The sequence below is a fragment of the Scleropages formosus genome, chromosome 23 (genome assembly GCF_900964775.1).
Source record: "Scleropages formosus chromosome 23, fSclFor1.1, whole genome shotgun sequence".
In the NCBI taxonomy this organism is placed as follows: Eukaryota; Metazoa; Chordata; class Actinopteri; order Osteoglossiformes; family Osteoglossidae; genus Scleropages; species Scleropages formosus.
Window position 1 is genome coordinate 9147180 of NC_041828.1, and position 27601 is coordinate 9174780.

At 43.4% G+C, this 27601-nt stretch overlaps 4 protein-coding genes across 8 annotated transcripts; 3 read left to right on the forward strand and 1 right to left on the reverse strand.

The window, feature by feature from the left end:
• Positions 1-1164: 1164 nt before the first annotated feature.
• LOC108933427 (uncharacterized) lies at positions 1165-6613 on the reverse strand. Of its 5 annotated transcripts, XM_018750483.2 has the most exons (5): positions 5735-6050; positions 4960-5242; positions 3218-3290; positions 2611-2820; positions 1165-2350 (listed from the first exon to the last, which is right to left on the reverse strand). In XM_018750483.2, the coding sequence occupies exons 2-5, from the start codon at positions 5017-5019 to the stop codon at positions 1977-1979; spliced, it is 717 nt and encodes a 238-aa protein (XP_018605999.1). In that variant the 5' UTR covers positions 5020-5242; positions 5735-6050; the 3' UTR covers positions 1165-1976. The 5 variants fall into 5 exon arrangements, with proteins under 5 accessions (XP_018605999.1, XP_018606000.1, XP_018606001.1 ...); XM_018750484.2 differs by lacking the exons at positions 4960-5242; positions 5735-6050 and adding an exon at positions 6567-6613; XM_018750485.2 differs by lacking the exons at positions 4960-5242; positions 5735-6050 and adding an exon at positions 6061-6137.
• A 143-nt stretch (positions 6614-6756) lies between these two features.
• On the forward strand, positions 6757-13741 carry klhl7 (kelch-like family member 7). Its single transcript, XM_018750480.1, has 11 exons — positions 6757-6955; positions 7040-7142; positions 7804-7897; positions 8282-8406; positions 9173-9348; positions 9521-9695; positions 10008-10150; positions 10403-10643; positions 11823-12024; positions 12236-12333; positions 12747-13741. Exons 1-11 carry the CDS (start codon positions 6827-6829, stop codon positions 13067-13069), a joined length of 1809 nt encoding a protein of 602 aa, XP_018605996.1. The 5' UTR covers positions 6757-6826; the 3' UTR covers positions 13070-13741.
• A 348-nt stretch (positions 13742-14089) lies between these two features.
• Positions 14090-18028, forward strand: nup42 (nucleoporin 42). Its single transcript, XM_018750481.2, has 7 exons — positions 14090-14357; positions 14969-15194; positions 15701-15789; positions 16030-16106; positions 16213-16299; positions 16540-16615; positions 17046-18028. The coding sequence occupies exons 1-7, from the start codon at positions 14201-14203 to the stop codon at positions 17585-17587; spliced, it is 1254 nt and encodes a 417-aa protein (XP_018605997.1). The 5' UTR covers positions 14090-14200; the 3' UTR covers positions 17588-18028.
• Positions 18029-18212: 184 nt separating this feature from the next.
• On the forward strand, positions 18213-27588 carry tert (telomerase reverse transcriptase). Its single transcript, XM_029248498.1, has 17 exons — positions 18213-18585; positions 19576-20129; positions 20171-20772; positions 21119-21308; positions 21806-21959; positions 22127-22294; positions 22468-22629; positions 22936-23031; positions 23351-23436; positions 23515-23631; positions 24790-24861; positions 25001-25186; positions 25847-25973; positions 26101-26162; positions 26812-26936; positions 27040-27177; positions 27466-27588. Exons 1-17 carry the CDS (start codon positions 18370-18372, stop codon positions 27567-27569), a joined length of 3159 nt encoding a protein of 1052 aa, XP_029104331.1. The 5' UTR covers positions 18213-18369; the 3' UTR covers positions 27570-27588.
• The last annotated feature ends 13 nt before the right edge of the window (positions 27589-27601 follow it).

Genomic DNA, 27601 nt, shown 5'->3' on the forward strand with positions numbered 1-27601 from the left:
TCATATATCAATCATGTCCCATTATGATTATATAAATGAATTAAACATGACTTTTTTGAAGCGTAACTAATTCATTTAACTTCTTGCATTTAAAATAACTGAAAATGATCACCTGAAAGTGATGTAGATTCATGGCAAGATATTTACATTACAGTATAATATACATTTACCTTCAAATGCTAAATATTCTTCACAAAAATAATAGAAATGGTGATGTGATAGGGTAAAATTAAAAAAAAAAATATATATATATATATATATATATCTTGGGGAATAATTACAATATGATAGGTCATACATGAGCTGATAAAAAGCACAATTAAAGAAAAGACACCAGAGATATTGCAAGGTAGACTGTTTAATTGGTGGGGTTTACATCTCTTGTCTCAAAGGATTAAAGTGTGATTTTAGGGGACATTGAAAAAGAGGAGGGATAGGAGTGATAATAGAGTACAATGACTTCCATAATTTAGTTTATCTCTAGGGAAATAGTTTGTTCTAATTCCCTTTTTTTTAACAGTATGTTAAGTTTGTTAAACTACAGAAACACAGAAATAATGTAGAACTGTAATTTAAGTACCAATATTGTTTCGAATTTGCATGAATACATTTGACACTTTAACATTACTTGTCTCAGAAACAAGATATACAAAAAAATGTACTCATTAAAATCTACCCCTTTAAAAACAGCAACATTTGTGCATTGCTTGTAAGTTTTCACAAAATTACTCTATTTAAGACTATAGTAAAATAAAAATAAGTATAAAAGGCACCGTGACAGAAGCAGTACAAACGGTTTTTTCCGACAGACCTTTTGTTTTTAGTGCACCAATTCCACAGGGTGCACCCACTCACCCATTATGATACTGGCACAACTAAACACATCATTCTTCATAATTAACTGGAGAGCCTGCAATCAACAGTTCCAGCCATTTGTTCCTAGGAAAAAAATATATTACTCAACTGCTGCAATTTTTCAGTTGAAAACATCTAATACAACACAATAGCATTTGCCTAAGTTACAGTCACCTATTTAGATTTATTTATCTAGCTACCACTTTTCTCCAAAATGACTTACGGTGTTGAGATATTTACAGTTATTTACTATTTATACAGCTGGGTAATTTTACTGGAGCAATTTGGGGTAAGTACCTTGCTCATGGGTATTACAGCCAGAGGTGAGATTCATACCCTCAACATTCAGGTCTGAAGGCAGCAGCTCCAACCACTGGACTACCAGCTATAAAGGTGTGGGCAATACAAATGCTGTAAATGCAAATGTTGCATAATTTCTAAACATGCATAAAAACAGACTTAAGCATGTTGCATTTTATGCAGACTTTCTGTTCAATGATACGGTTCATCTGCAACTTTCCTAATTGCAACAGCAGAAAGTTTCTTTCAGATCACCAGTGTGATCTAGAACCCACTCTTTATTGTCAATTTTTGGAGCTTAAATCATTAGTGTGCATATTAACCTGAAAAACATTTTACTGGCAGCCTCCTGCTTTCAGATCCAATTAAGGTCAAAACAAAAGGAAGAATAATGTAGCATGGAAATGTTCAGTGGAGCAGGATATTTTGGGAGGGTAGGCTCCTGCTGAAGCTGTCCTAGAAAAACAGCAACTGTCACACCATGTGTTTTGGCCTGGCCTCTAATACACTTGTTCTTCAGAAGTGTTTTAAGATTACTGTTATATCTGTTCTGGTATTCACCGATATAACATATCAGCTATATAACAGGGTGCAGAGATACAGGAAAGACAACAGAAACTGTCAAAACTAAAATGACTTTACTGAACATATTCCTATTTAAGTGTCTTCTAATTTTCTACAGCTGCACCTATTTAATACTCAGCCTTATAAAAAAAAAAAGCAATTACATGTAATTACAGTTCCCTAAACCCTGAAACACATTCTCCATTTAATCTTCCACATCTTGGTTATTACATTTATTATAACATTTCCTCTAGGGGTTATGGATTACAGCTGATGGAAGTAAGGTGAACCACTTCATTAACAAGGTCACCAGCTTCTTGTCCATATTTCTTTGACTGTTGCTTGGCTCTTTTGACCTCTTTCAAGTCCTCATTCAGATTGCTTTCAACTCGTCGCTGGTCAAGAAAGTTTGGAGTGGCTTTCTTGACCTGCCGCATGAAGTCTTCCTCAGACTGCAGCACCCATTTGATCATCTCCTGGAGCTTGGTGCTTGTTGCTGTGATAGCCTTGGCTGTCAGACACAGGGTCTTCACCCATTCCTGAGCCTTCTGCAGTTTTTCAGGCACTATGTCTGATGACAACACTAAGGAGAATTCATAACCCTTCATTTCCAGGTTCGGTCTGAGAGTGCCTAAGAAAAGTACCAAGCCAAAGTGTCATTTTTTCATACAATAAGGTAGTATTGTAAGTAAGTCACCTTGGCTATATTTTACTTTAATAATAATCACAGGTGATAACAGCTGTATTGTAACAGAGACTATAAGAATGTTCCAACTTCTGTTTATTCATACAGATTGCTGCGTAATTGTTTGGAACATAAGCGTACAGGAGAGAGACAACCATCCAGAGATGTAATAAGCATTGATATTCCCACCTCTGCCTGATACTCACTGTGCTCATCTCTCATTTTCATCAAGCACTCAGAAAGACCATCTCCATGGGAACAGTGATAGCTGTCTTTCAAGCTTCTTAAACATTCTGTCATGGTTTTGTAGTTTTCCTGCTGCTGGTTAAACATTTCTGCAATGTCTGTAAAGTAATTATCAATCACTGGGACTCCAACACACTTAGGTGTCATTCTGTTATCCTTCTCATCTGGGTCTGCAACACAAAACATGCTGAACATTCAAAGTGTATATGATGAAACAACATTAAGGGGGGGAGAAGGCATAATATGCTGCACATTCTCATTATGGAGGAACATGTGTGTTAACAAGTAGCATTGTATGGGTTTGCATACAGAGTGACAAATTGCACTGTGATTCTGGGATAGGTTCCGACCTGATTAACGAGAGCAGGAGAGTCTCCATATACATGTAACTGCCTTGATGCAGCACATTAGATGTAATTTTTCAGCATGATCTGACATTGTTATACCATCTGATATTTAAAATTACAATTTAAGACTCAACATCAGAAATATAATCCATCTGGGATAAAAATCTGTACAATTTATCAAACACTTCCAAGTATGTAAATTAGTTATGCAGAATCTCACATGTGAAATCCTCAGGAAATGGGGCTACTCGAGGGACTCGTTTCGCTGACTGTGGCAAAAGCAGAGGCTCTCTCTGAAACACACAACAACCAAAGATTGCACTTTATACCAATACATCTACCATCATCTTTGAGTGCAAAGTGATTCTAGGTGAACACTGGACAGAATCCATCTTTGATGGGAGTGAACGAGATACACCCATTATTGATGTTCCCAACCGATTAACATCAGTAAAACTGGTCCAAACTACAGGGTCTGATCATGTCTGATGTTTGAGTGTTGGTGATCAATAACAGAAGTTTATGATATTGATTTTGTCAAGCTGAATTTGAGTAGACCGTTTATCCGCGGGGGGGGGGGGGGTATACGGTGGGTTGGACCAGGTCCTGCTCTCTGCAGGGTCTGGGGTTCGAGTCCCACTTGGGGTGCCCTGCGACGGGCTGGTGTCCCGTCCTGAGTGTGCCCCCCTCCCACCTATCGCCCTATATTAGCAGGTTAGGCTCCGGTTCCCCGCAACCCCATATGGGGCAACTGGTTTCAGATGACATGTAGGAGTTTATCCTCAGTCATTTTGTTTCTGTAGTTTTTATTAAATTTCTTCATTTCTCCCAAGCAAATACATCTCAGGGAAAATACAATTTGTGTATTACATTAGGAGAAAGAGACATGGCTGCAGACATGTGATTAAGTAAACCTACTTTGTTACATTGCACTTGAAGCACCAATGTTCAGCGATTGAGTAGGTGCATAAAACACAGGATAGCTGAAGCCTGATAAACCTTTGTACAATTTTTTTTTTTTTTTTTTAAAGGTACACAAATATTTACATATAATACAGGAGTAGCAGCTCTGTAAAGGCTTATCTTCTCTTATTAGCCTTTTTGATTGCAACTTAGAAATAAAAGTGACTTTGGGGTTAAAAACAAAAGGAATTAAACAGATTTCCCAGTTGTGTTCGTTAATAAAAAAAAAAGTGTCAAAATATGAAACTAACATAAATGTGTTTTTCACTATCAAGCTTCACGTCTGAAATTTGGCCAGCAGGTGGTGCAGAAATTAAATCTGTCAAATTTCTTGTGTGTCTTTCCACACTGCAGAGCCATGTAACGCACACACACGCACCTGAAGTACATGACTTTGGACTGTGGGAAGAAACCGGAGCAGCAGGAAAAACCCAAGAGATACAGAGGACATGCAAACTGCACACCGATATAGTAATGATAAGTGTGTCAAGTATTCACTCAACGCTGACATCAATTCAATGGGCAGTTCAGTCAGTTACTTTTTAGAAATTATTTTAACAAAAACTTTGTTCTTAAAAACTGACACAAACCATTACGTTGGGACGAACTGGGGCCAATGTTTTACTACAAATCTTTCTGCACCACAGAGTGGGATGAAATCAAGAAAATACAGGCGAATCGGTCAAATGAAACATTTAACCCACCCCACCCCACTCTCCTGAAATGAACACTGACCGGTGCAACTTCATAAAGAAAAAGGGGCGATATCGTTTGAGAAAAATTCCGCCACATGAACCCTGCCCAAAATAATACCTGCATTTTATTACGTCTTACACTCGGAAATCGAAACACTGAATATACAACTTCCGACTCTCTACGAACTTTAAATGGAACTATATACCCTCAGCAACAAGAAGTTCTTAGACAACCAGCAGCAGGACTAGAGAAGCGCGCAACTTTTCGCCGAACTGTGATTTATTACGAGCGCGGGAGACGCACCTCACCGGCCTCCGAAGAGCTGCCGACCTGAGAACAACAGCAACACAACAGAGCCGTCATGTTCGTCCCGCTCTCTCCGTGTGCGTCGAAACACTGCGCTTTTACAACCCTCACTCGGTGACGTCGCAGTCATGGGATCGCTGTGCGGGACAGTGTCCTCGGTCACCTCGCAGGCGCTTCAGACTCGTCGCACCTGCTGCTGTTTCTATCCGCACAGGACAGGTGGTGCGAGCCCGTGCGTGCAAAAATTATGCACGACTTTTCAAAGTGTTTTTTTGTTATCCTACTCGATGTATTTTTAAAAAAAAAAAAAAAAAAAAAAAAAACCTATTAATTTAGCTGACGCCCAACGCAACTTACACGTTACAGCTAAGTTAGTTATTCACATTATCTACCCATGATTATACAAGCGAGTCTTTCTACATTGGATGGACTCCATCACGGAGCAATTTTAGAGTAAGCGCCTTGCTTAGGAGTACCGAAGCCAAAGGTGGTATTCGAACCTGCAACCTTTTTTTCAAAAGGCATTAGCACCAACCACTACACTACCAGTGATCCGGCACTCCTATCATGTAATCATAATGGCAAATCTCCATCTGAATATCAGTTATAACTAGGAGAAGTGGTATCGTAGGGGTTAGCACTACTGCCTTTGGCTCTAAAGGTCGCAGGTTCGATCCCACCTCCAGCTGTAGTACCCTTGAGTGAAGTACTTTAAAATTGCTCTCGTGAAAATTATCCCGCTGTATAAATGGGTAAGTAATTGTAACCTTACCACTACAAGTCGCTTTGGAGAAAAGAGTATCTTTTGTCCTCACGATGGCACTTAACACTGCACTCAACAGCGCGTCAGTTGCTCGGCCGTAGGTTCGAATCCGCCCCCTTGTCTGCGTGGGTTTCTTCCCACATGATTGCGAAGACATTCAGTTTAGGTGGCGCCAAATTGCCCTCGTGCGTTACATCGCGTAGCGGCTATGTAGGTGTACGAATAAGGAGTTTAGTTCCATCATGTATTAGCGCAAAGTCAGCGTGGACCAAGGTGTAAGCTCAACGCTAAGTAGTAATCCGTGTAAAAACTACCAAACGAATAGTAATACTGACCTTAATGAACACATCAACCTGCATATGAAACGTGCGTTAAAACTGACCGTTGCCCGAGCGCGCTCATAATTTCACGCGTGCGCAGTAGGTGTCGGAACAGATCTGTGTGTGTGCAGTGACGCAACAACGACGTCCATGGCAAATGGGGGAGATTAGAAGGCCACGCGCTAAATAGGTAAGAATTCGCCCTCAGGATGTGGACAAACTGGTCTGTGCACGAGGTTACGCCTTTATATCTGTAGCAAGATCTACAGCACGCAAAGCGATGCTCTTCTTATACATGAAGTGCGCAGAAGTAAAGAACAGATTCCTTCCCCATGATTCCATATCTCACAGTTCCTTCCGCCCACGGTAGGTGGCGGAGTGGATCTAGGCACGAGGCGCACAGTGTATATCTATCCGGCACGCAGTGATCCCTGGGACGGAGGGAACAAGCTGCCCGAACAAAGCGGCTCCAAGTGCGAAAATAACACGACGCAACGCAACGCAACGCACACGACACCCACCCGGTTTCCACACAGCAGGCAAGCCTGCCCCCTCAGAGGTCGCATTTTCTGCACAGGCGCGCCGGGCAGTCTGGAGGGGAATCGCCGCGGCTGCGGAAGGAAGCAGATGCAGCGATCGGCCAGTTAGTTAGCTGCAGCCCGAGGAGGAAGGGAGACAGGCTTGGTCACTGCGCGACGAGCCTCTGCTCCTGCGAGCCACTTCTCCAAGCGCAAACCTCGCAAAGCCAAAGCCTTTGTCTCGACGAGTGAGGGCGGACGTCATGGCTTCTGCGGCTGCGGACAAGGGGGCGTCGAGCTCCAAGAAGAAGTGCGAGAAGAAATTCGCCGCCAAAGAGGAATACCGGCTGCTCTCCAGCATCATGGGTGTCATGAACAACCTGCGGAAACAGGTGAGCGCGTTCGTTTGCGCGGCTCTGCTTTAAAGTCGTTCGGCGCGGCCGTACGCGTGCGTAACAGGAGCCCGTCTCGCGCAGAGAACCCTCTGTGACGTCATCCTCGTGGTCCAGGGGAAGCACATTCCGGCCCACAGGGTGGTCCTGGCCGCAGCCAGTCACTTCTTCAACCTGATGTTCACCAGTAAGTCCCATGTCCGTCAGTCAGTGTGTACACGCACAGTTGTTGTCCAGATGTGCGTTTTCCACACGTGTGGCACAGCTGACATCACAGTGGCTCAGTGCTCTGGTTCTGGAATGGGGTTGTTTGTGTAGAACACCCTTCAGAGCCCATTTTAAATTTCAGCCATGATCTGTTTGTGTTATTGAATCAATCAAATTAATTAATCAATCAGTCAATCATGAGGAACCTCTTGTCCAGTGCAGGATCATGGTGGACCAGGGCCTATTCCAGATGTAAAGGGTATAAGGGAGGGTGTAGCCTGGATAGGACGGCACTTCATCACAGCGCAGTCACTCAGCACACAATTTAAGTGAAATTTAGAGACCAGTCCACTTGAAGCACATGTCCTTGGATGAGGGGAAGAACCTGGAGCACCTGCAGGAAACCTGCACTAAAGTGGGGAGAACATGTAAACTCCACCCAGACTGAACCAGATTGAAACCTGCAGTCCAGGAGCCGTGAGACACGAGCCTTACTTGCCATGCTGCCCTTGTTGATACATGTGTATTTTGTATGCGCTTTCAGTCAGACAGTTGTTACTGTATGAATTACAAGCTGCGAAAGAAATGAAACTTCTATGCAGTTGTTAAAGTTCTTGTTTTATTTCCTGCTGTTCAATAAGCCAATATGCTGGAGTCCAAATCCCGGGAAGTGGAGCTGAAGAATGCTGAACCGGAAATCATCGAGTTACTTGTTGAATTCGTCTACACTGCGCGGTAAGTCCACGCGCTGCCATGAGTATAAATGATGAACTTTCACCACGGGGCATGTTGCCTCTTACCGGAAGAATACACTTGTGATACTAGAAAAAAACAGTGTGTGCTTTGAGCACTGTTAGTTGCTTTGGATAAAAGTGTCAAATACTAAATGAGTAATGTAAATCTGTACCAGGATTACAGTTGTCTGTAAATTCTACGGAGCATTTCTAACATTTGCGTTCGTCCTCGTAACTTTTAGCAATTCTTTCTACTTGTAAATTACTCATTTCATGTAATGTCCAAGTCTGTCCAGTTTCACCACTGTGGATACTCAGCCGTTCTTTAGATTTCTTACACAGACTGATGTTTTCTCCCCCCCCCTCTGAAATGTTTGCTTCTCAGAATCTCTGTCAACAGCAACAATGTCCAGTCCTTATTAGATGCTGCTAATCAGTATCAGATTGAACCAGTGAAGAAAATGTGTGTGGATTTCCTTAAGGAGCAGGTGGATGCATCAAACTGTCTGGGTAAGGTCTGATACAGTAAGCGAACCCGAGAGCAGTCAGAGCTGTCAAACTCAGCCCTGGACAATATGCAATATGTATACTGGAGTCCATTTCAACCCGTCTTACCTGCCACTAACTGATCCAGTTAGTTTTCTGATCAGCTGTTGATTCATTTTTGTGTGTCCCTCCTGAAAAAATGAAATGGGACCCTTCCAAACACAAGGAAATAGCTGCAATACTCATTTATAAAGTCAAAATGTCAAAAGTGTGTTGTAATTAGGCAGCTAAGAGAGGACACTAGAGAGATTTGAATGTTCAGTCTTATGGGGATTGAGTTTGACACCCCTCTCCTATTAAAACAAAGCGTGCGCGCACACACACAGGTTGAAACCGCTTGTCCCAAGTGGGCTTGCAGCAAACCGAAGCCTAACACAGGGCGCAAGGCTGGAGGGGGAGGGGACACACCCAGGATGAGATGCCAGTCCATCGCAAGGCACCCCTAGCAGGACTCGAACCCCAGACCTGCCAGAGAGCGGGACCCGGTCAAAAAAAAGAGAGAGCCTCGAAAGAAAGCCTAGTTTGAAAAGTCCCACCTTTTTTTTTTTAAATGAAGAGCAACTGAGCACTGGCACAGTTTCTAGAGAGCTGTACTTGTGCACACCCTGTGCTTGTAATGCTGTTCAGTAGCTGCGAATATGCCTTTTTTTTTTTTTTTTTTTTTTTTTTTTTTTTTTCTTTTTCTTTTTCGGGTGGTCTCATGGCAGCGCGTCTTTGCATGTTCTCACAGGCATCAGTGTTCTGGCAGAGTGTTTGGACTGCCCTGAGCTGAAAGCCACGGCCGACGATTTCATTCACCAGCACTTCACTGAAGTCTACAAAATGGACGAGTTCCTGCAGCTGGATGTTAAGAGAGTGACTCACCTCCTGCACCAGGACACGTTAACCGTCCGAGCTGAGGACCAGGTAGCTTCTCTAACCAATGAGCGTCAGAAAAAATGATGTAAAAGGACATCTTTACAGCAAGTCTGCATTATTTTCTCACACCGGTCATTAAAAACCAAGGTAGTGTTGCATTTCTTTAAATTTTGTGATTATTATTTTTCCCCCCCTTCTGTTTTTCACCCTAATTGTGCAGATATACGATGCTGCGATCAGGTGGCTTAAGTACGACGAGCCAAACAGGCAGCAGTACATTGTGGACATACTGGCCAAAGTTCGATTCCCTCTTGTGTCCAAGAACTTCCTGAGCAAAACTGTCCAGGCAGAGCCCCTGATCCAGGACAACCCAGAGTGCCTGAAGATGGTCATTAGTATGTTTTGCTGTAAATTCACAAATATTCAATTTCACCAATAATTTTACATTCAATTAACATATCATCTGATATCAGCTCATTCAACATCATTTCGCTGATTGTGAAAGTTACAGGTGAACGGTCAGACGAGGCCTGTGATTATAGTAGACCTTGTTACCTGATATTCTGTGAACTAAAATCATGAAATTTGTTTTGTTGTGACAGTATTGATTGACTCTGGTTGTGAAATGATGGTTTGGAAAATGGTTTTACCTTGTGACCTAACCTCAGCTGTATTGATCTGTGTTATCTGGTTCCCCTGGCTCTCAGGTGGGATGCGCTACCATCTGTTGTCTCCTGAAGACCGTGAAGAATTAGGGGAGAGCAGTCGACCGCGACGCAAAAAACACGACTATCGCATTGCGCTCTTCGGTGGATCGCAGCCACAGTCGTGCCGCTACTTCAACCCCAAAGTACAGTGTGTGACTTTTTTCCAGGGAGGGGGGAAAAAAAAACTGGTTACGGCCTAAACGGACCAAGAGCAACACTAGCAAATTAAGAATCTGGGCTGTCTTTTTCAAAGATGTTGTGTAACTGATTGTTTGTATGTTTGGCAGTTCTTTGTCTGTTGATCAGTCATTACATGCAGCTAGATTGATCTATAGCTTTGCGCTTTCAGTCTAGCTGCTCAGATTCCAAGTGATGTGTTCCGTGTGTGGTTTTAGGATTACAGCTGGACAGACATTCGGTGCCCCTTTGAGAAAAGAAGAGATGCGGCATCTGTTTTTTGGGACAATGTGGTGTACATTCTGGGGGGGTCACAGCTATTCCCCATCAAGAGAATGGACTGTTACAATGTGGTAAAGGACTGCTGGTACTCCAAACTGGGACCGCCAAACCCGCGGGACAGCCTAGCCGCCTGCGCTTCCAAGGGGAAGATCTACACCTCCGGTGGCTCTGAAGTGGGTAAGCTCCACAAATTTTACCTGTTCAGGAAATAAGACAAATGGTTCAAAAGAGCACAGGACTTAACCTGCCAGGTATTTTAAGTGTCATCTAATGTAGATGTAGCTGTTCTTTGTACAAGGGTAAGGCAGCAGCAGGAAATGGGGCTTGAACTGGCAAAATTCTAGGTTTATGACTCCATGTCTTTTAACATTTTGCTACTCATTGTCCTGTGATAGGCAGCATATGTGTACACAGCTGAACCTTTACTAATAATATTTCAATTAAATGGAGCTGAACACTCTTAAAACAGTGGAGATGATTGTGGACTTTAGGAGAAACACCCCAGCATTATCCCCACTCACCATCATGAACAGCACTGTGGCAACAGTGGAGTCATTCAGGTTCCTGGGCACCACCATCTCACAGGACTTGAAGTGGGAGCCCCACATAGACTCCATTGTGAAGAAGGCCAAGCAGAGGTTGTACTTCCCTCGCCAGCTGAGGAAGTTCAACCTGCCACAGGAGCTACTGCTGCAATTCTACTCCGCAGTCATCCAGTCTGTCCTCTGCACCTCCATAACTGTCTGGTTCGGCTCAGCTACGAAATCAGACATCAGAAGATTACAGCAGATAGTTCAGACTGCTGGAAGAATCATCGGCACCCCCCCGCGCTAGCAAAATCATTCTAGACCCCTCACATCCACGCCACCCCTTTGAACCCTTGCCATCTGGCCGGCGCTACAGAGCACTGAGCACCAGGACAGCCAGGCACAAGAAAAGTTTCTTTCCTCAGGCCATCTACCTCATGAACAGCTAAATCCCCCCCCAGAGAGTAAACCAGTGCAATACATAACGCTATTTATATTTATCACATCATATTTCTTACTCACATTCCCTTGCATTTGTATAGAACATACCTGTACATACATACAATGTCTAGTGACTTTTTGTATATTAGGTTTTTTTTTTTTTTTTTTTTTTTTTTTAATCCTTCATTCACATATTCTATCTTCTCATGTCTTGTCACTGTCATTCTGTCTATGCTGTGGAAGTCTCTGTCACCAAGACAAATTCCTTGTATGTGTGAACATACTTGGCAATAAAGCTCGTTCTGATTAAAGTACTTCTCAGAAACTGTCCTACTATGTCCAGGCTTTTGTACTCAAGGTTGACCATCTAACCGCTGCTGCCTTTCAGGAAACTCTGCTCTGAACCTGTTTGAGTGCTACGACACGCGCACGGAAAGCTGGCAGAACAAGCCCAGCATGCTGATGCCACGCTGCAGTCATGGGATGGTGGAGGCCAGTGGGCTCATCTATGTGTGTGGGGGGAGCCTGGGCAACAACGTGTCTGGGAGAGTTCTCAACAACTGCGAGGTTTACGACCCGAACACAGAGGAGTGAGTCTCGCACCACTCTGACATTGTAGTTGAACAGCCCTTCCATGCAAAAGTAAATGGTATTGTGATGTGTAATAATGACAGACTTTAGATCTTTTTACAAACAGTTGTGGAACTTTATACATCTTGTCTTAGTCTTGAAAGGATTTAAACTGGTAAATTAAATTGCCAGATGTTGAATAATAGTTCTTATTCACTGCTGTCATTGCAGGTGGCGGGAACTGTGTGGCATGAGAGAAGCCAGAAAAAATCATGGCCTTGTTTTTGTAAATGACAGAATTTATGCAGTTGGAGGACAGAATGTAATTGGTACGGTCTATTTTTTTTATTTTTTAAATCCCTGTGGTATTACAACACCCTATAGAAATATTAACATCCTGAAAACCTATTGCTCCAGTTTTTCCTGCATCAACAGTTCTTACCTTTCGATGTTATTTTATTGAATAGCTGTAAAACACTAAGCTGTGTTCAGATCATGAAGCTCCGTGCTCTGGAGGGTCTTTTCACTGTTGATTTAGAGTAGAAGTAAGAAGCGTGCAGTATTTTCAAAGGATTAGGTTAGTGTTGGAGAGGAGTGCTGATTCATCTTTAGCTTGTAATGCTTAATGTCACTGTTTAGCCCTTTGTTGTAATGTATTAAAAAAAAAAAATGTTAGTCTCTTGGGATAACTGTTTACACATCAAGTCTTTAGTGTAATGTGACACATTCCATGACCTTGCAGGAGGCCTGGATTCGGTCGAGTACTACGACATTGCGATGAACGAGTGGCGGATGGCATCGCCGATGCCGTGGAAAGGAGTGACGGTTAAATGTGCAGCTGTTGGCTCCGTCATCTATGTCCTGGCAGGTTTCCAGGGCGTGGGTCGGCTGGGCCACATCCTGGAGTACTACACAGAGACAGACAAGTGGGTGGCCTGCAGCAAGGTCCGTGCCTTCCCTGTCACCAGCTGTCTCATATGTGTGGTGGACACCTGTGGAGCCAATGAAGAGGACACTTTGCAAGGGGAATCCCAGCAATCTTCATCTACTTCATCATCAGCATAGCTAGCCATGTGCCTTGTGTCTAGGCCTCTTTGCTTGGGAAACATCAGGGACCCTGTTGGTGGCAGCTTGCTGAATTAACTTTTAAACACCATCCCTAGGAGAAGAGATATCAGCGGAAGGACTCTCTTTTTGGCATGAGACCTTTGTCTAGATAAAATTATGTAAAACAGTTTTCTATGCTTTATTTATGTGTTTGTTTTTATTAACCAGTGCTGTGTGGTTTTGGATATAGGAATGTATTCTGGTACGAGCTCTTGTGTCATTTGAGAGCTAGGATTGTGTACATCCTCAGCTGACTAATTTATTGGCTGCATAATTTTTGCCAAAGTTAGCTAAGCAGCATTTTCTCTGTGCTTGAATTTAAAATATTTCATTGTTATTAAATTTTTGTGTAGAAGGGTTTTTAGTTGCCTCGTTCAGAAATGTAGTTTGGTGCTGTATGGTGGGGGGGGAAAGGCTGTTCTGCCCAAAATATCAGTTAGATTTACTTCAAGATGACACTTTGAGCATTTCAATATATCATAAAATATCAAATCTTAACTGCATCTGAAAATATTTAATATAGATGTGTCTCATTTACAGATGTAATGATACATGTGCATGAGTCATGACAAATATCTGAATCAGCATCCATTCAAGGGTAATTTACAATGTTTGGTCCCATGGTCTACAGTTCCCCACACATGAATGCTATAGAATGAACAAAAGGTTCCATTTTACAAAGCACGATGTTCTGCTGTAGTAACACTTCGCTATAAAAAGTGATTTTTTACTTACAGAAATTAGATACATGGGGTGCTCCAATACATGAGCAAATACACATTCTCTATCCTGAAAATGGAATTGTAGCTCATTTAAAGAGAGGAAATGGGGACGGCTGAAATGTGGATGTCCTATGAATCTGTTAATATGTGTAACTGGTGAATGTCCTATACAGTACAACTTTGAAGTTTTACTGTATTGCTTTTTGTGTGAACACGCGCAGTACTCATCAAAGCTCGCCCATCGAGTAATGCGTCTCACGTCATCATTCTGCGCCCACGTCACCGGAAGTCGAAATGGCCGCGGTGGGAAGTTAGTGTAGGATAGTGCAAACGAGGGAAGAGAAGCCTGACCTGTTGTTGCAAAGACATGACCGTGTGTAGTTTCTTCCTTCAAGGCCGTTGTCGCTATGGCGAGAAGTGCTGGAACGAGCATCCACAGGGAGGCAGTGGCGGGAGCTACAGTAACACTAACCGGGTTCCGCAGCAGCAGTCTGGTGGTGGTGGCCAACGAGGAGGCGGCGGAGGTAACAGATCATGAGATAAACATTCACTTCAGAACTACTAACTCATCAGGAACTGCTGACAGGAATTATACACAAATATGATGGGGTCAGAGTTATAATAATTTATGTTGTTTTAAAGTGTTTGTAATAAAACGTGTTCTCCAACATCATGTTAGCATTTCTCACTTGATAATAATAGTGACACTTAATTTAATACTAAGTGACTAGTCACTAGTGTGAGCTGATAAACAGTACATTATGGTGTTCATTGGACATGACATGAACATGTTTGCGGATGTTTTCCATGTTGTTTCTCCAATAGTCCTACACTTGTTTCTCCTCATAGTCCTACACTCAACATTAACTGCTTGTTTCAGTAGTTCTTTGTTAACCAACGTGGGATCCCAGCACTTTGTGGACTGTTGAGATGTTTGTGGTGGCCCTCGTGGAATAACCTGTGTGTGATCGTTGTGATATTAATTGTTTGTAGATGCTTTCATTTTGTATTGAAGGAGGGCCTTTGTGAAAACTGAAAAAGACTGCCTCTGAGCAGTGTGTTTTCTTTACACCCTGATAGTCTGTGTTTCTCCCATTCACACTGCATTTTGACTATGACTGTCTCCTTCCTTCAGGGTTTGGGAACAGAGTGTGGGTGAACCCCTCACAGAGGTCCTCCAACAGGGACTATGTAGCACCATCCTCATTTTCCAGAGGAGGGAACGACTGGGGAAGGGGGGGTGGGGGCTCCAGGGACTTCAAGAGCTCCAATTTCACTTTCACCATTGAAAACCGGTTCTCTGCCCTGGATACACATCAAACCACCGATCGGGGTTTACAAGATGACAACAATAAGAACCTGTAAGTAGTGTGCAAAAGATTAATTTACAACAAACAAGTGCAAAATTGCTGCTTTGTCAGCAAACACTCAGGATTGTTTTAACATTACATTGATGCTAATTCATTTAGCAACTGGGAAATTTCAGACTGAAACTGCAGTTAATGAAGATACAGAAAGGAAACCACATTAAACATCCTCATTCCCATGTTAGTTGTTTTTGCCATCCTGTCCCTGTTTAAATTGCTTTGTACTGTTGCTTTTTCTTACTGACTGGAAATGGGGATGAGCGAAAGTTGTGATATCTTCTGTGGACTCCAGACAAAAGCAAAGCCTGGGTTAACACTAACATTTGCATCAAACTACCTTCTACATTCTTACTGAAATACATGGACATTTTGTAAATTCACATTGGCCTGTTGAAAATTCTTCTTTTTTTTCCCAGTTCTCCTCAGTCTCCTAAAAGTCTGTGCATTTACATGAACAACTGTGCCTTTCCATCTTTCATGTGTATTTTTTGTGTTAAAAGTGAGACAGTCCACAAAGACATGGAAATATGGGAAACATCTGGCCAGTGGCTTTTCTCCTGTTACTCCATTTTGAAAGCTTCCATCCCAGGTAACTTCTATTATTATTAATGTTTCTACCATAACTTTTGATAAATCAATGGGTAATGGTTGGAAATATCACTTTGTATGTTATATGTTTTCCACAATAATTTTAGTGTTGATTGCAATTTCCTTCCTAATTTGTGTCACTTTGCATGATTCCTAATACTTATTTGTCATATGAATATTGTTAGGTTGGGAGTAACATTAGTATAAAACAGTGGAACAAAACTTTTTTTTTTTTGTGCAGGATTTCCAGAATATTCTCCAGAAGAATTGCGAATGGAGTATTATAAATGCAGAGAAACAGGAAATCTGCAAACCTATGTAAGTGAAAAGACTCTTATAGTATTCTGTTGCTAGTGAGTCTCTGGAGGCACATTTGATGTCACAAACAAGAAAATCTCAGTTCATGTTATGGTGTGTTTTTCAGGCCAACTCTGTGCAACAGCTCATCAGTCAGTGGAGAAGCAGAGTGCAGGAGCTTAAGAACCTGAACTCCACCTCACTAGCCAAGCTGGTAAGTTCTACTGATACTCTTCATTATTGTACTGTTAACTGTCACTGTTTAGAGAGGAATGTCAGCTGAGTGGCTTATATGGGACAAGGATGAGGTTTATAAATCTTTTCTATGTCCTGATGATGAACATTACGTGTTTAGCATATGGATGAACTGGACAACATGGTGCTTACTAAGGTAAATTTAAAAAAAAAAAAAAAAAAAAAGGCACATGTGAATATTTTGTTTTTGCTTCCACAGATCACTGAATTAAATAGTCAAGGTACTCCATCATCTGTTGGTTTTGGATCTATAGCTTCTGCTTTTGGAAAAGGAGGTAATGACTGTGACTGTCTACTATTCAGTGAAACTATTTTTGTGGAGGAAAGGCTTGACTGCAAGGCACTGGATTCATACAGCCATGTATTCTCTCTCTCTCACACACACACACACACACACACACACACACACACTGTCTGAAACTGCTAGTCCTGAGCGGGGTCACAGCAAGCCGGAGTCTAACCCGGCAACACAGGGTGCAAGGCTGAAAGGGGAGGGGACACACCCAGGACGGGACGCCGGTCCATCGGAAGGCACCCCGAGCAGGACTCGAACCCCAGACCCGCCATAGAGCAGGACCCGGCCAAACCCCCCCCCATGCCATATATTCAAGTTTCACATTTTATTTTAGCTTTGCATTATCTGTACAGGTTAAGTAACTGTGACATTAATTCAAATGATGACAAAATGTGCTCTTCTTTCTCTAGGTTTCAGTGGAACAGAGAGCAATGCCTTCAGTTTTGCACCATCCAGCAGTGGGTTTGGATCCACAAGCACACCAGGGGCCCCCACTGGCTTTGGCAGCCTGGGTTCCACACAGCCTGCTCCTCTGTTTGGATCCTCAGCCAGCACCTCTAGCAGTGCTTCCTCTTCCTCTGACCCTTCAGCAGCCACCTTCTCCTTTGCTGTTCCTGTAGCCAACAAGGAGCAAGTCACAGGATTTGGAAGCACCAGTGTTGCTGGGTTCTCCTTCACATCCGCCGGATTTGGAAATTCGTTTACCTCGGCACCAACTGCCGGCGCATCTCCTGGACAGGGCAGCAGTGTGTTTGGTGGAAGCAGCACTGTAACTGGGACTGGAAGTGGAATGGTAGCAGCTGGAGCAGCAAGCTCTGGGAGTCCGGCAGATAAGCTTTTCACACCCCAGAGTGAACTAACTCCTGAGGAGCTCAAAGAGTTCATGGGAAAGAGATTCACCCTGGGCCAGATCCCACTGAAACCTCCGCCTGCAGATCTACTGGTCGTGTGACATGACGACACAGGAGCTCCGTAGCTCAGAGGACTCCAAGGACATCTTTGTCTATTTCGCTTTATTTTTGAGGCTTCAATAAATATACTTTCTCTTGTGAAAGCAAGATTTTGGGTGACATTTCCTCATGTCAAGTGTTATATTTTACTACATCAAACAAAATAGTTATTTGTGATCTATTATGCTGATTATAAAAATTGTGATTCAAAAAATGTATACAGTAGCAATTTAAGATGAGGGGGTAGCATTGTGGTTACGGCTGTGGCCTTGCACCCTAAAGGTGTGACCCCCCCCCCCGCTCTACTACTCTTGATCAAGGTACTTACCCTCAACTGAGCAGTAAGAATACGGCTACTGTATTACGTGTAAATCGCCGTAAAGCTGATTATGTAAAATTGTAAGTCGTATTGACCAAAAGTGGCAACTAGAATAAATAAGATTAGGAGCAACTTGTCCGTCTTTCCATGTTTATATAATTCGAATTGACGTCTAATTTCTCAAAATGCCCTGAAAGGCATAATTAGACCCGAGCGACAGACACTGGACCTGCGGCGCTGTGGACAAGTAAATACGTCGCGCGCTCTTCCCCGCGGACCATCGTGTTAATACTGTGGACCGGCTTAAAGAGAAACACAAGTGTAGGCGTGCTGAGTGACGTCACCATCCCAAGAGCCGCCCTTTCTCGGTTGTAAGAGCGCGCACACGCGGCCCCTTGCCACGCGCTGAATTCCTGCGCGAAGCCTTTCCCGTGGCCCAACCTCAGTTTCATACTTTCCATAAGCATGGAGGCGTTTGACCTGAGCCGAGTGCTCGAGCTGCTTCGGTCCATCTACCCGCTCGTGCAGACGCTGGAGGAGTTCGCCGAGAGCCTGCAGTTCAAAGAAGGGAGGAAGGCGACGCTCGTGGAGGCGAGCGACTCGGAGCTGTACCGGACGTTCACGAGGACGCTGGTCGTGTGCAGGGACGGAGTTCTGCGGCAGACGCCCAGCTGCGCTCAGGTGAGGGCGCGAGCTCTGTCACGGGCAGGCCCGGCCGGGGTCGCTAGGAGCGCTCAGGCGATTCTTCGGTTCTGTAAAACGGCTATGTGTGTGTTGTTTTCATATAATATTATATTTTATTTTTTTATATATGTTTCCATATATATAATGTGCGCCGTTAATTATCCGGAGCTCTCTTTTTTTTGTCAGCAAAACTATTACCATGCATGGCATGTAGTAATTCGTTACGCTGTCGCAGTTCGTCGATCATAACCGAACAGGATTAAAATGTTATTTTTCTTAGCATGTTTCTTAGAATTCAGCACACTTGGCAACTCTGACAGAGTGTCTTACATTACGCTTTGTTAAAACACAGTTAATTACGATAAAGATTGAAAACATGGACTCCTGTTCCGTCATAATGCGGGATGAACCACAAATCTTACAAAACGTCAAATATATGAAGGTCTTAAACTACACCGCTGAAAACTTGTCGTTTTTTATAAGGTGTTGCTTTTAATGTGACCCAGAGTGAGCAATGGATACAGTGTAGGTGACACATAGGTGGTGATAAAATATAGTAAAAATAAGAAGGCAGTTTGCCAGAGCACTATTTTGACTTGAACCATCTGGCAACTGAGGAAAGGAAAACAAAAAAAACCTGCAAGAACAAGAAGAGGAGGCATAAGTAAACCTCTGGGGGTTTAGGAATGGCCTGATCGAGTTGCCAGGCGTTGGATTTTGACATTTAAGATGCATGCTGCATCTTTTATCTTTACCATACAGATAGATATTGTACACCTGGAAATTGAAAATGTGTCTGTGTGCACAGTGCAAAGACTCACAATCATAAGGTTACAATATATTACAGGTATGATCACCTAGGTCATTCCAATAACTCAGAGAGTGTGTCCAGGCATTCCAGAATTCCTGAGAATTGTTGTGCAAAGCAAATATCAGTTTTTCAAGTGGATGAAGGGTTCTTTTTTAACCTTCTGACCTCTTATGTAGATAACGACAATGCCGGAATTGCTGGCATTTGTGCTGAACACCATCAAGAACAAGAAGAGGAGGAACGTGCTCTCTTATGGATACGTCCTGTATGACTCCCACTTTGGACATACTGATCTGTTTAAGTTGCATGGTGAAATCACCTTGAGTGCTGCCTATATTCATGGAAGTGACTTTTGGAAGAAGCTCAATCAGAGACTGGGCACAGATATTACAAAATACCTGCTGGAGAGCTGTGCAGTTTTTTTGGCCATTCCCCCCACCTGTCTCTTACAGGTGTGCGGTGTGCCCATCTATGACTGTGTCACCACAGAAACCAGTTCCAGGTTCTGTCTCAGCAAACCAAAGACATCTTTTCAGCATCGGTGGCTAAGAAAGGCAACACCAAAACCCAAACAGGAAGTTCGTGGTCAGGGGCGAAGGAGGTGTGCCCGCTGGTCAGCTGAGAGACCGAGCAGGGCAGGGAAGCGTAAACACACTGAGAAGAAGGACTGTGAAAAGCAGGAAGAGAAGGATGGATTGCCAGATGGGGAACCGCTGCCAAAGAGGAGAAGGTGTGAGTGACAAAGAACTGCAGTTCTTTGTAAAAATCTACTGTCCCCTTGGTGGTGGCGAGTCCTGCCTGGAGGTCAGGTACATTCCCTCCACCGAGGCCTTCTAGCTGCTTCATTCGAATCCTGGGCCTGCTGTATTCAGAGCAGGGCTTTAAGAGCTTTCTGCTCAACAGAAAGTTAAAGGGAAGAGTAGATGGACCACGGCGTCTTCGGGGGAGAGATATGGTAAAGCTGGTCTTCTTTGAAGGCCTGGCTTATCTGAATGGTGTGGAGAAGAAGCCTAAGAAACTGCCCAAGCGATTCCACCAAATGGAGGACATCTTTACCCAGCTCCTTCGCAGACACAGGAAGTGCCCTTACATCAAGCTGCTGGAGAGAATGTGTCCAATAGGGCGTACTGATGGAGACATGAACTCTCTCCTGCCCCAGCACAACACTTCTCATCAGGTGTACCTCTTCACCCGGGAGTGCCTCCATCGGGTGATCCCTAATGAGTTCTGGGGTTCCTCTCACAACCGCGTCCGGTTCTTCTGCTGCGTGAAACGGTTCCTGAGCATGGGCAAGTTTGACCGACTCTCCCTCTCCCAGCTCTTGTGGAAGATGAGGGTAAATGACTGCAACTGGCTTAAGATCAGCAAGAATGGTGAGTCAGCTGTTGCTTGTTGCACTTATCCACTTAGCCTTGCATAAAAAAAAATGTTTAATATATAAAATGGTAATGATGGCATCTCGATTCGTAATGAAACGTCTGCGGCTGAAAACGCTACACTCCGTGTCTTCCGAAGGATTAAATGTGACAGAAAGAAAGGAAAACTAACTATGCAGTGGCTGTGTTTTGCTCTACTACCCACTGAAATTTAATACTAACTTTCCTTTTTGAAAAGGAGATATTTCAAAAGAAGAATCTGGTCCAGAAATTCCGTACTCTTTCTTGTTCCTTCCTCCAGCCTGTCACAGTGCTCTCTGTTTTCCTCTCCTCGTGATTTTAGGCCGTTGTCCACCCAGTGAGCATCGCTATCGGGAACGTACCCTGGGCCAGTTCCTGGTCTGGCTGGTGGACGGGTACGTTGTGGGCCTGGTGCGGGCTTTTTTCTATGTCACCGAGAGCATGGGCCAGAAGAATGCATTGCGCTTCTATAGACATCCCGTGTGGCGGCGTCTTCAGGACCTTGCTTTCAGGTAATGTGCTCAGTCTGAAAAAAGTCAATGGTGAAGATTTTAGTCTCAGTTAAGTTGAATTGTTCCTTTCAGCAAATCATTCCCTACACCCCAGAAAGAGCACTTCAGTCCTGCACCTCTGGCTACTTAGTTGTTCCACTCATGGTGGATTTAAAATCAAAAGTCTGCGGGTTCTCGGTTTTGGCTCTTATGTGGAGGAAGGAGCCTCCTCTCTTCCTTGGCACTGCTGGATCCCTTACCGCGTACAAGCATCTTAATACTCCTTCAGACCTCCTCCTTTTCTAATGTAACAAATACATTTTTCTAACATCATCTGCTGTGATTGTCTATGTATTTGCTGAATGACTGTTACCTCAACAGGCAGTCACTTGAGTAATGTGTGAGCATCGTGTCTGTATGCCAAGCTCTTCATCTGTTGCTGAATGTACCAAGTTGCTCATTGGTTTTAGTATCTGCTAAATGAAAAACGTCAATGTAATACATGCATTCTTCTTTAGCAATCACATTTTCAAAGGCCAGCTGGAGCTGCTGACCCAAAAGCAAGTAGCTGCCCTGCCGAAAACCGTAGGACTGTTTCGTTTGCGCTACATCCCCAAGTCAAGTGGCATGCGGCCCATCACCAGGATGACGAAGATGAACTTTCGCAGTTGGGTACGAGCTTCCCAAACGTGTTGCCTCTTGCAGTGCCACCATGACCCTGTCACGGGTATTACAAACTGATTTAATTTCATGCAGCTTTCTAGTGGAAGAACGAATCCTCTAGTCATTTTGGTGAATGTCAGTGTGTGCATCGCTTCTTGTCTGTCCCCCCTCTGCAGTCCTTTCAGTCACGTCTTAAAGAGCTGCACAATGTCTTGCAAGTGTGCGTACGGGAGAGACCTTCTCTTCTGGGATCCACCGTGTTTGGAGTTCAAGACATCCACAGGGTGCTGGGTCAGTTCTCAGCTCTGCAGAAGGAGTACCCCTGCCCGCTCTATTTTGTGAAGGTTAGTCTTCTTCAGCTGCAGTAAAATGTTTCTGGGTCCTGAGAATCTCTATGATATTGGACTCCCAGGTGTGTTCAGGTCATTTCTCAGGGTAGATATAATGTATATTTGTGTAAACATGCTTGTGATGCTCAGGTTTCTGCTTTGTTCATGACCGCGTCAATCCCGGACAGGTGGATGTTAGAGGAGCCTACGACAGCCTTCCTCATGACAAACTACTGCAGGTTGTCAGTGAGGTGCTGTTACCCATGAAAAGAAAAACCTTCTTCATTCGCTCCTATGCCCATGTGTGGGCTGATCCTGGTGGGGGTGTGAAGAGGGCTTTCCGACGACAGGTATGGCTTCAGAACCTAAACTAATTCTTCTACCAAGTCGGCTAGCAGGGCCAGGCCTTGCAGTGGGACATCTTTTTTCTCTATTTGATAAAAAAACACATGGAAGAAATGCGTGTGTTCTCTGTCTTTGTGATTTCTATAGCGTTTGTCTTTCTGTATTCAAGGGATACTTGTGGGTTCTTTAGCTTCAGTCTTAAGTCCAGTTTGTCACACATCAGTGTTTATCGGGTTGCTTGGGTGGACTCGCACCGTTCTCTGGTTCTGTGTATACTTGTGTGATTGTGCTTTGGTTTTCTTTCATGGAAGGCGGATCTACAGGATAACGCCAGGGCGTCCATAAGAGACTTTGTTGCGGACTTGCAGGAGGTGGGGAAGATTCGTGATACCATTCTGGTGGAGCAGGTGAGGACATTGCTGATGCAAGGGGCCTAAATGAGCAGCTATGCTGCTGTGCCAGCCCCACTTGGGTATTCTGAGTTGAGTGGGGCAGCCAACATTGTCGTCCTAAGTTATCTTGGACAAAGGTAACTTAAATAATAGCTGCTAATTACCATTTCAGCTTACTGTTTTTCACAGGCAGAGCTCAGTCTGATTTTGCAGCTCGAGAGCTCCTTTTCAGTGCGGTCTTCTGTCAAGTTAAATTTCACTGTGGGATATGTCTTGCAGTAAAGTGAGATGTAGGACTAGTTACTTGGTGTGTCACGTTTCTTTTTTGTTTCAGCATTTTTCCACAGATGTTTGTGGTAAAGATGTCTTTGAATTCTTCCGGGAGATGCTGGCCCACTGCGTCATCCAGTTTGAAAAGAAGTAAGTTGGTTCTGTGTATAGGGTCTGGAGTTTCTTACATTGTGACCTCTTTGTTAACCGAAAGTCTGTCGGTTGCAGAATTTTCCGGCAATGCCGTGGGATTCCGCAGGGTTCAGTGGTGTCCATGTTCCTGTGCTGCCTGTGTTACGGACACATGGAAAATTCTCTCTTCCGTCACATTACGGAGGAAGGAGGGTATGGCCATTTTACAAAGTCATCTGACCTTTGTCTCGATGCTTGTTACCCTTCTCCCTTAATTGTACAAGAGTATTTTATTTATTCATTTAGCTGGTTCTTTTCTCTTAAGTGACTTACATTTTAGGTTTGTATACTAAACTACTAAGTAGTGCTTACTCTGAACTTATACATTAAAAAAAACTCAGCAGTATAAATGATTAAAAAAATCCTGTATACTAAGTTGCTTATGACTTTTTACAAATTTTAATTCCTGGGTAATTTTTTCTGTGTCAGTTCAGAGCAAGTACTTTGCTCTAGGGCACTAAACGTGGACTGGAATTTCAGATGGAAAGGCAACAGCTCTGACTACTGTGCCACCTGCTTTGCCTTATTTAAAGACATTCATTTAGCTGCTTTTCTCCAAAGCAACTTACAATGATTTACTCATTTAAATAGCTGGGTAATTTTTACTGTAGCAGTTTCTGGTAAGTACCTTCCTCAAGGAAGGAGGCGCGGTGGCGCAGTGGGTTGGACCGGGTCCTGCTCTCCAGTGGGTCTGGGGTTCGAGTCCCGCTTGGGGTGCCTTGCGACGGACTGGCGTCCCGTCCTGGGTGTGTCCTCTCCCCCTCTGGCCTTACGCCCTGTGTTGCCGGGTAGGCTCTGGTTCCCCGCAACCCTGTATGGGACAAGTGGTTCAGAACCTTCGTCAAGGAGGCTACAGTAGCATGCTGGATTTGAACCTGCCAGTTTGAGATCCAAAGGCAGCAGCTCTCACCACTATGCTGGCAGCAGCTTTGCTAAGTCTCATCCTTAGATCCAGTTGGTTTCATCCAGTTTTTTTCAAGAGCTCTGTGATTTTGGTGTGATGGTTGCAGCTTTCGGGTTGTTACCTTAAGTGTGGTTAATGAACATACCTTGGAACAGTGTCTGTTTACCATAGTTAGGAGTTTTACCCGAAAGGTTAGTTTTGGCCAGTAGGGAGCAGTGTGATGCTGCAGCCAAGTGAAGACATTTGGTAAACATTCCATAAATGATGCCACGCAGCTTTCTCCTTTCTTTTAGTTCACAAACACCTGTGATACATAGCAGCCTAGAGACTTCACATAATCTTCCAAAATGGGGAAAAAAAGATGTGAAATGGAGGTCTAACCTGTTTGCAAACTTTCCTCTTGAAAGGTGTTTAATGAGGCTTGTGGATGACTTCCTGCTAATCACTCCTGACCAAAGTAAAGCTCAGTTCTTCCTCAAGTGAGTCTTACTTTATGATCTTAGCCCTAGTCCCCCCCACCAAAAAAAAAAAAGAGTATTTTCACATATTATGTGACCATTTCAGTGATCATCAAAATGATGATCTGTCATCCCCCTAATGTTCATTCTTTGACTACAGAACTTTGATGGCGGGTGTTCCGGAGTATGGATGCTTTGCCAACCCTGAGAAGGTAGTGGTGAACTTTGCCGTGGATGATCTGACCAACACCTCTGGAATATGCCAGCTGCCTTTTCACTGCCTGTTTCCGTGGTGCGGCCTTCTCCTGGACACCAACAGCCTGGATGTCTATGGTGACTACTCAAGGTGAGGCAAGTACAAGTGGAGGTTATAAGTGAAGCAGAGGTTGGAGGTTGGAGGTTGGCGGGTGGAAGGTCAGCCTCACCTCCCCCCACCCCTGCCACATCATCAACTATTTAGACTTCAAGAATGCCAGGCTCCAAATTCTTTGACAGGGCTTTTGGTGGTTCAGAATAAATATACATTCTGCAGTCCACTCGTATCTCAGAAAGGAGGTTTTCTCTGATAGTTTATTTAAACATTCTGCAAGGCTTGTTCATCTAAGCAGTTGTTACACAACTGGATCTGAATCAGTGGTCGAATCTTGTGGCACTTTGTTCCTTCAGCATAATGCTTTTGTTACAGTGCAAAGTATACTGGGGTGTGGAGGTTTTCTTCGAATAAACCCTTTTTTTATTGCTCTTACGGTACTGTGGTGACAAAGCAAAATGATTACATTCTTCTTAACAATGGGTGGTGGGAATGTAAAAATGCATAGTTTGTTGGACTCGTAGTCAAGCTATCAGTGGAACAATTGTTTTTATGGGACATGATTATGATCACAAGTGTAATGGGCTTAGACTTGTTATCCAGTTGCAGAATTTATTTATAGTAGGTAGATACCCTACAGCCATTGTATTTTGCCACCTGTTTTTAACCATAGTCTTCCATGTGACCAAATTTCAGCTATGCAGGCCTGTCCCTGCGCTGGAGCCTGACTCTGGGCTCCACTCCATGTGCTGGACAGCACATGAGTAAGAAGCTTATGGCATTGTTGAAGCTGAAGTGCCAAGCCATTTTCTTGGATTTGAAAGTGAGAATTTTTCTAGTGTTTGTGCTTTTGACTGTCACCTGACCTTCTCAGTCACCGTGTTAAGTGTTAATTTTTCCATGAACTTTTTGTCATCTGTGAATGATATCAACTTGTGGTTTCCATGCAGATGAACTCTCTGCCGGCCGTGTACAAGAATATCTACAAGATAGTGCTACTTCAGGCTTACAGGTATTACAATCTGAGTAAACAGAGTGCACAACAAGCTGCTGTCCTTCACCACAGATATCAGGAAGCACTGATTTTCAGTATAATGCTTGAAGGGGTTGTTGAACAGCCTCATCATGAATTCTATGAATTATCATTTTTATTTCAAGTAACCTTTAAGTTAATAAAGCTCCATAAATTTTTAACAAAATGTTGGTTTAACTATCACAGCTGTGAACAGGCAACTCTCGAGCTAGGTAGGATACACCCTTGTTGGAATGACAGTTTTGTTGCAGAGTTTCTGTTTTATAACTTTAACAGATGATCTTTCATTGAAGATACACTGTAATGGAGCAACTTTTTTTAAATTGGTTTTTGAATAGATAGATAAGACTTTATTGAGCCTGTAGGAAAGGTCTGCAAGGCATCTATTTTTAGTATCCAGCACCCTGATGATGTGTGATTATAATTATTAAATGTTTTTTGACATTGTTTGGACAGTAGATGGCCTTGCATAGTGTTGTAAGGATGGCCACAAGGATAGCTGTTTAAAAGGTAACTTTAGAAAGAGCAGCTTGAATGTGATGTCAAGGCACCTGATCTGTAATGTTTACCTTTTGACTTTATTCCATGTCCATGTAGTAGTGTGTAACTGGTGACAACTATGTTGTAGATTCCATGTCTGTGCCCGGAATTTGCCCTTTGGGCAGAAGATCAGCAAGAACCCCCAGTTTTTTCAGCTGATGATCTGGAAGATGGCAAAGAAGACTCATCTACTCATAAGGCAGCATAACAGAGGTAAGTTCCATCTTTATACTTGACTTTAATTCATTGGGTCAAACACTGCAAAGTTGACAAATGTCTGCTTTATTCCCACATCTGTCTTTGTCACCTGTCTCAGGGGATTGCTTGGACTCCCCATGTTCCTCTGGTCGTCTGCAGTATGAAGCAGTGGAACTGATGTTCTGCATCTCCTTTCTCGCCACCATGTCCCATTATAGACATATGTATAAGTGCCTCATTCCACAGTTACACAAGCGTATGTAGCATCAACTGATGCAAATTTTTATGCCATTCTTTGCTTCTGATCATAGGGTTCTGTTAATGTGTGAACGTACTCCTATATTTGAATTGTCACAATGTGTTGTTCTACTGGTACTGTATTTGTTTCCAACATGTAAAGAATCTGTTTCTGGCAAGTATAGAGTTCATTTATATAATCTACAACTAGGGCAATAGATGGTATTAGAAAGTGGGTGGTTTTATTGATGTCTGTACTGTGTGGTTGACCTGAATGTCTTGTCTGATCTGCTGTTTTTCCTCCAAGGAAAGAGAAAGCTGGAGGGGAAACTGGGCGATGTGAGGCTGGCCCTTGTCCGTCAAGCGTCCACACCCCAAATCCCAGATGATTTCCAGCTCATCAGAATCTGAGCCACTACATCCATAGAGGCTTTTCCTACATT

Excerpts from the sequence above, each read along its gene's own strand:
- LOC108933427 (XM_018750483.2), bottom strand. The coding sequence starts at position 5,019 with ATGACGGCTCTGTTGTGTTGCTGTTGTTCTCAGGTCGGCAGCTCTTCG. Across the intron at positions 3,291-4,959 it reads GCTCTTCGGAGGCCGGTGAG|AGAGAGCCTCTGCTTTTGCC; the intron begins GTGCGTCTCCCG and ends TGTGTGTTTCAG. Across the intron at positions 2,821-3,217 it reads ATTTCCTGAGGATTTCACAT|ACCCAGATGAGAAGGATAAC; the intron begins GTGAGATTCTGC and ends TTTGTGTTGCAG.
- klhl7 (XM_018750480.1), top strand. The coding sequence starts at position 6,827 with ATGGCTTCTGCGGCTGCGGACAAGGGGGCGTCGAGCTCCAAGAAGAAG. Across the intron at positions 6,956-7,039 it reads TGAACAACCTGCGGAAACAG|AGAACCCTCTGTGACGTCAT; the intron begins GTGAGCGCGTTC and ends CGTCTCGCGCAG. Across the intron at positions 9,696-10,007 it reads GTGCCTGAAGATGGTCATTA|GTGGGATGCGCTACCATCTG; the intron begins GTATGTTTTGCT and ends CCTGGCTCTCAG.
- nup42 (XM_018750481.2), top strand. The coding sequence starts at position 14,201 with ATGACCGTGTGTAGTTTCTTCCTTCAAGGCCGTTGTCGCTATGGCGAG. Across the intron at positions 14,358-14,968 it reads CCAACGAGGAGGCGGCGGAG|GGTTTGGGAACAGAGTGTGG; the intron begins GTAACAGATCAT and ends TCCTTCCTTCAG. Across the intron at positions 16,616-17,045 it reads TTCTGCTTTTGGAAAAGGAG|GTTTCAGTGGAACAGAGAGC; the intron begins GTAATGACTGTG and ends TTCTTTCTCTAG.
- tert (XM_029248498.1), top strand. The coding sequence starts at position 18,370 with ATGGAGGCGTTTGACCTGAGCCGAGTGCTCGAGCTGCTTCGGTCCATC. Across the intron at positions 23,632-24,789 it reads CACATTACGGAGGAAGGAGG|GTGTTTAATGAGGCTTGTGG; the intron begins GTATGGCCATTT and ends TCCTCTTGAAAG. Across the intron at positions 26,937-27,039 it reads CATAAGGCAGCATAACAGAG|GGGATTGCTTGGACTCCCCA; the intron begins GTAAGTTCCATC and ends CACCTGTCTCAG.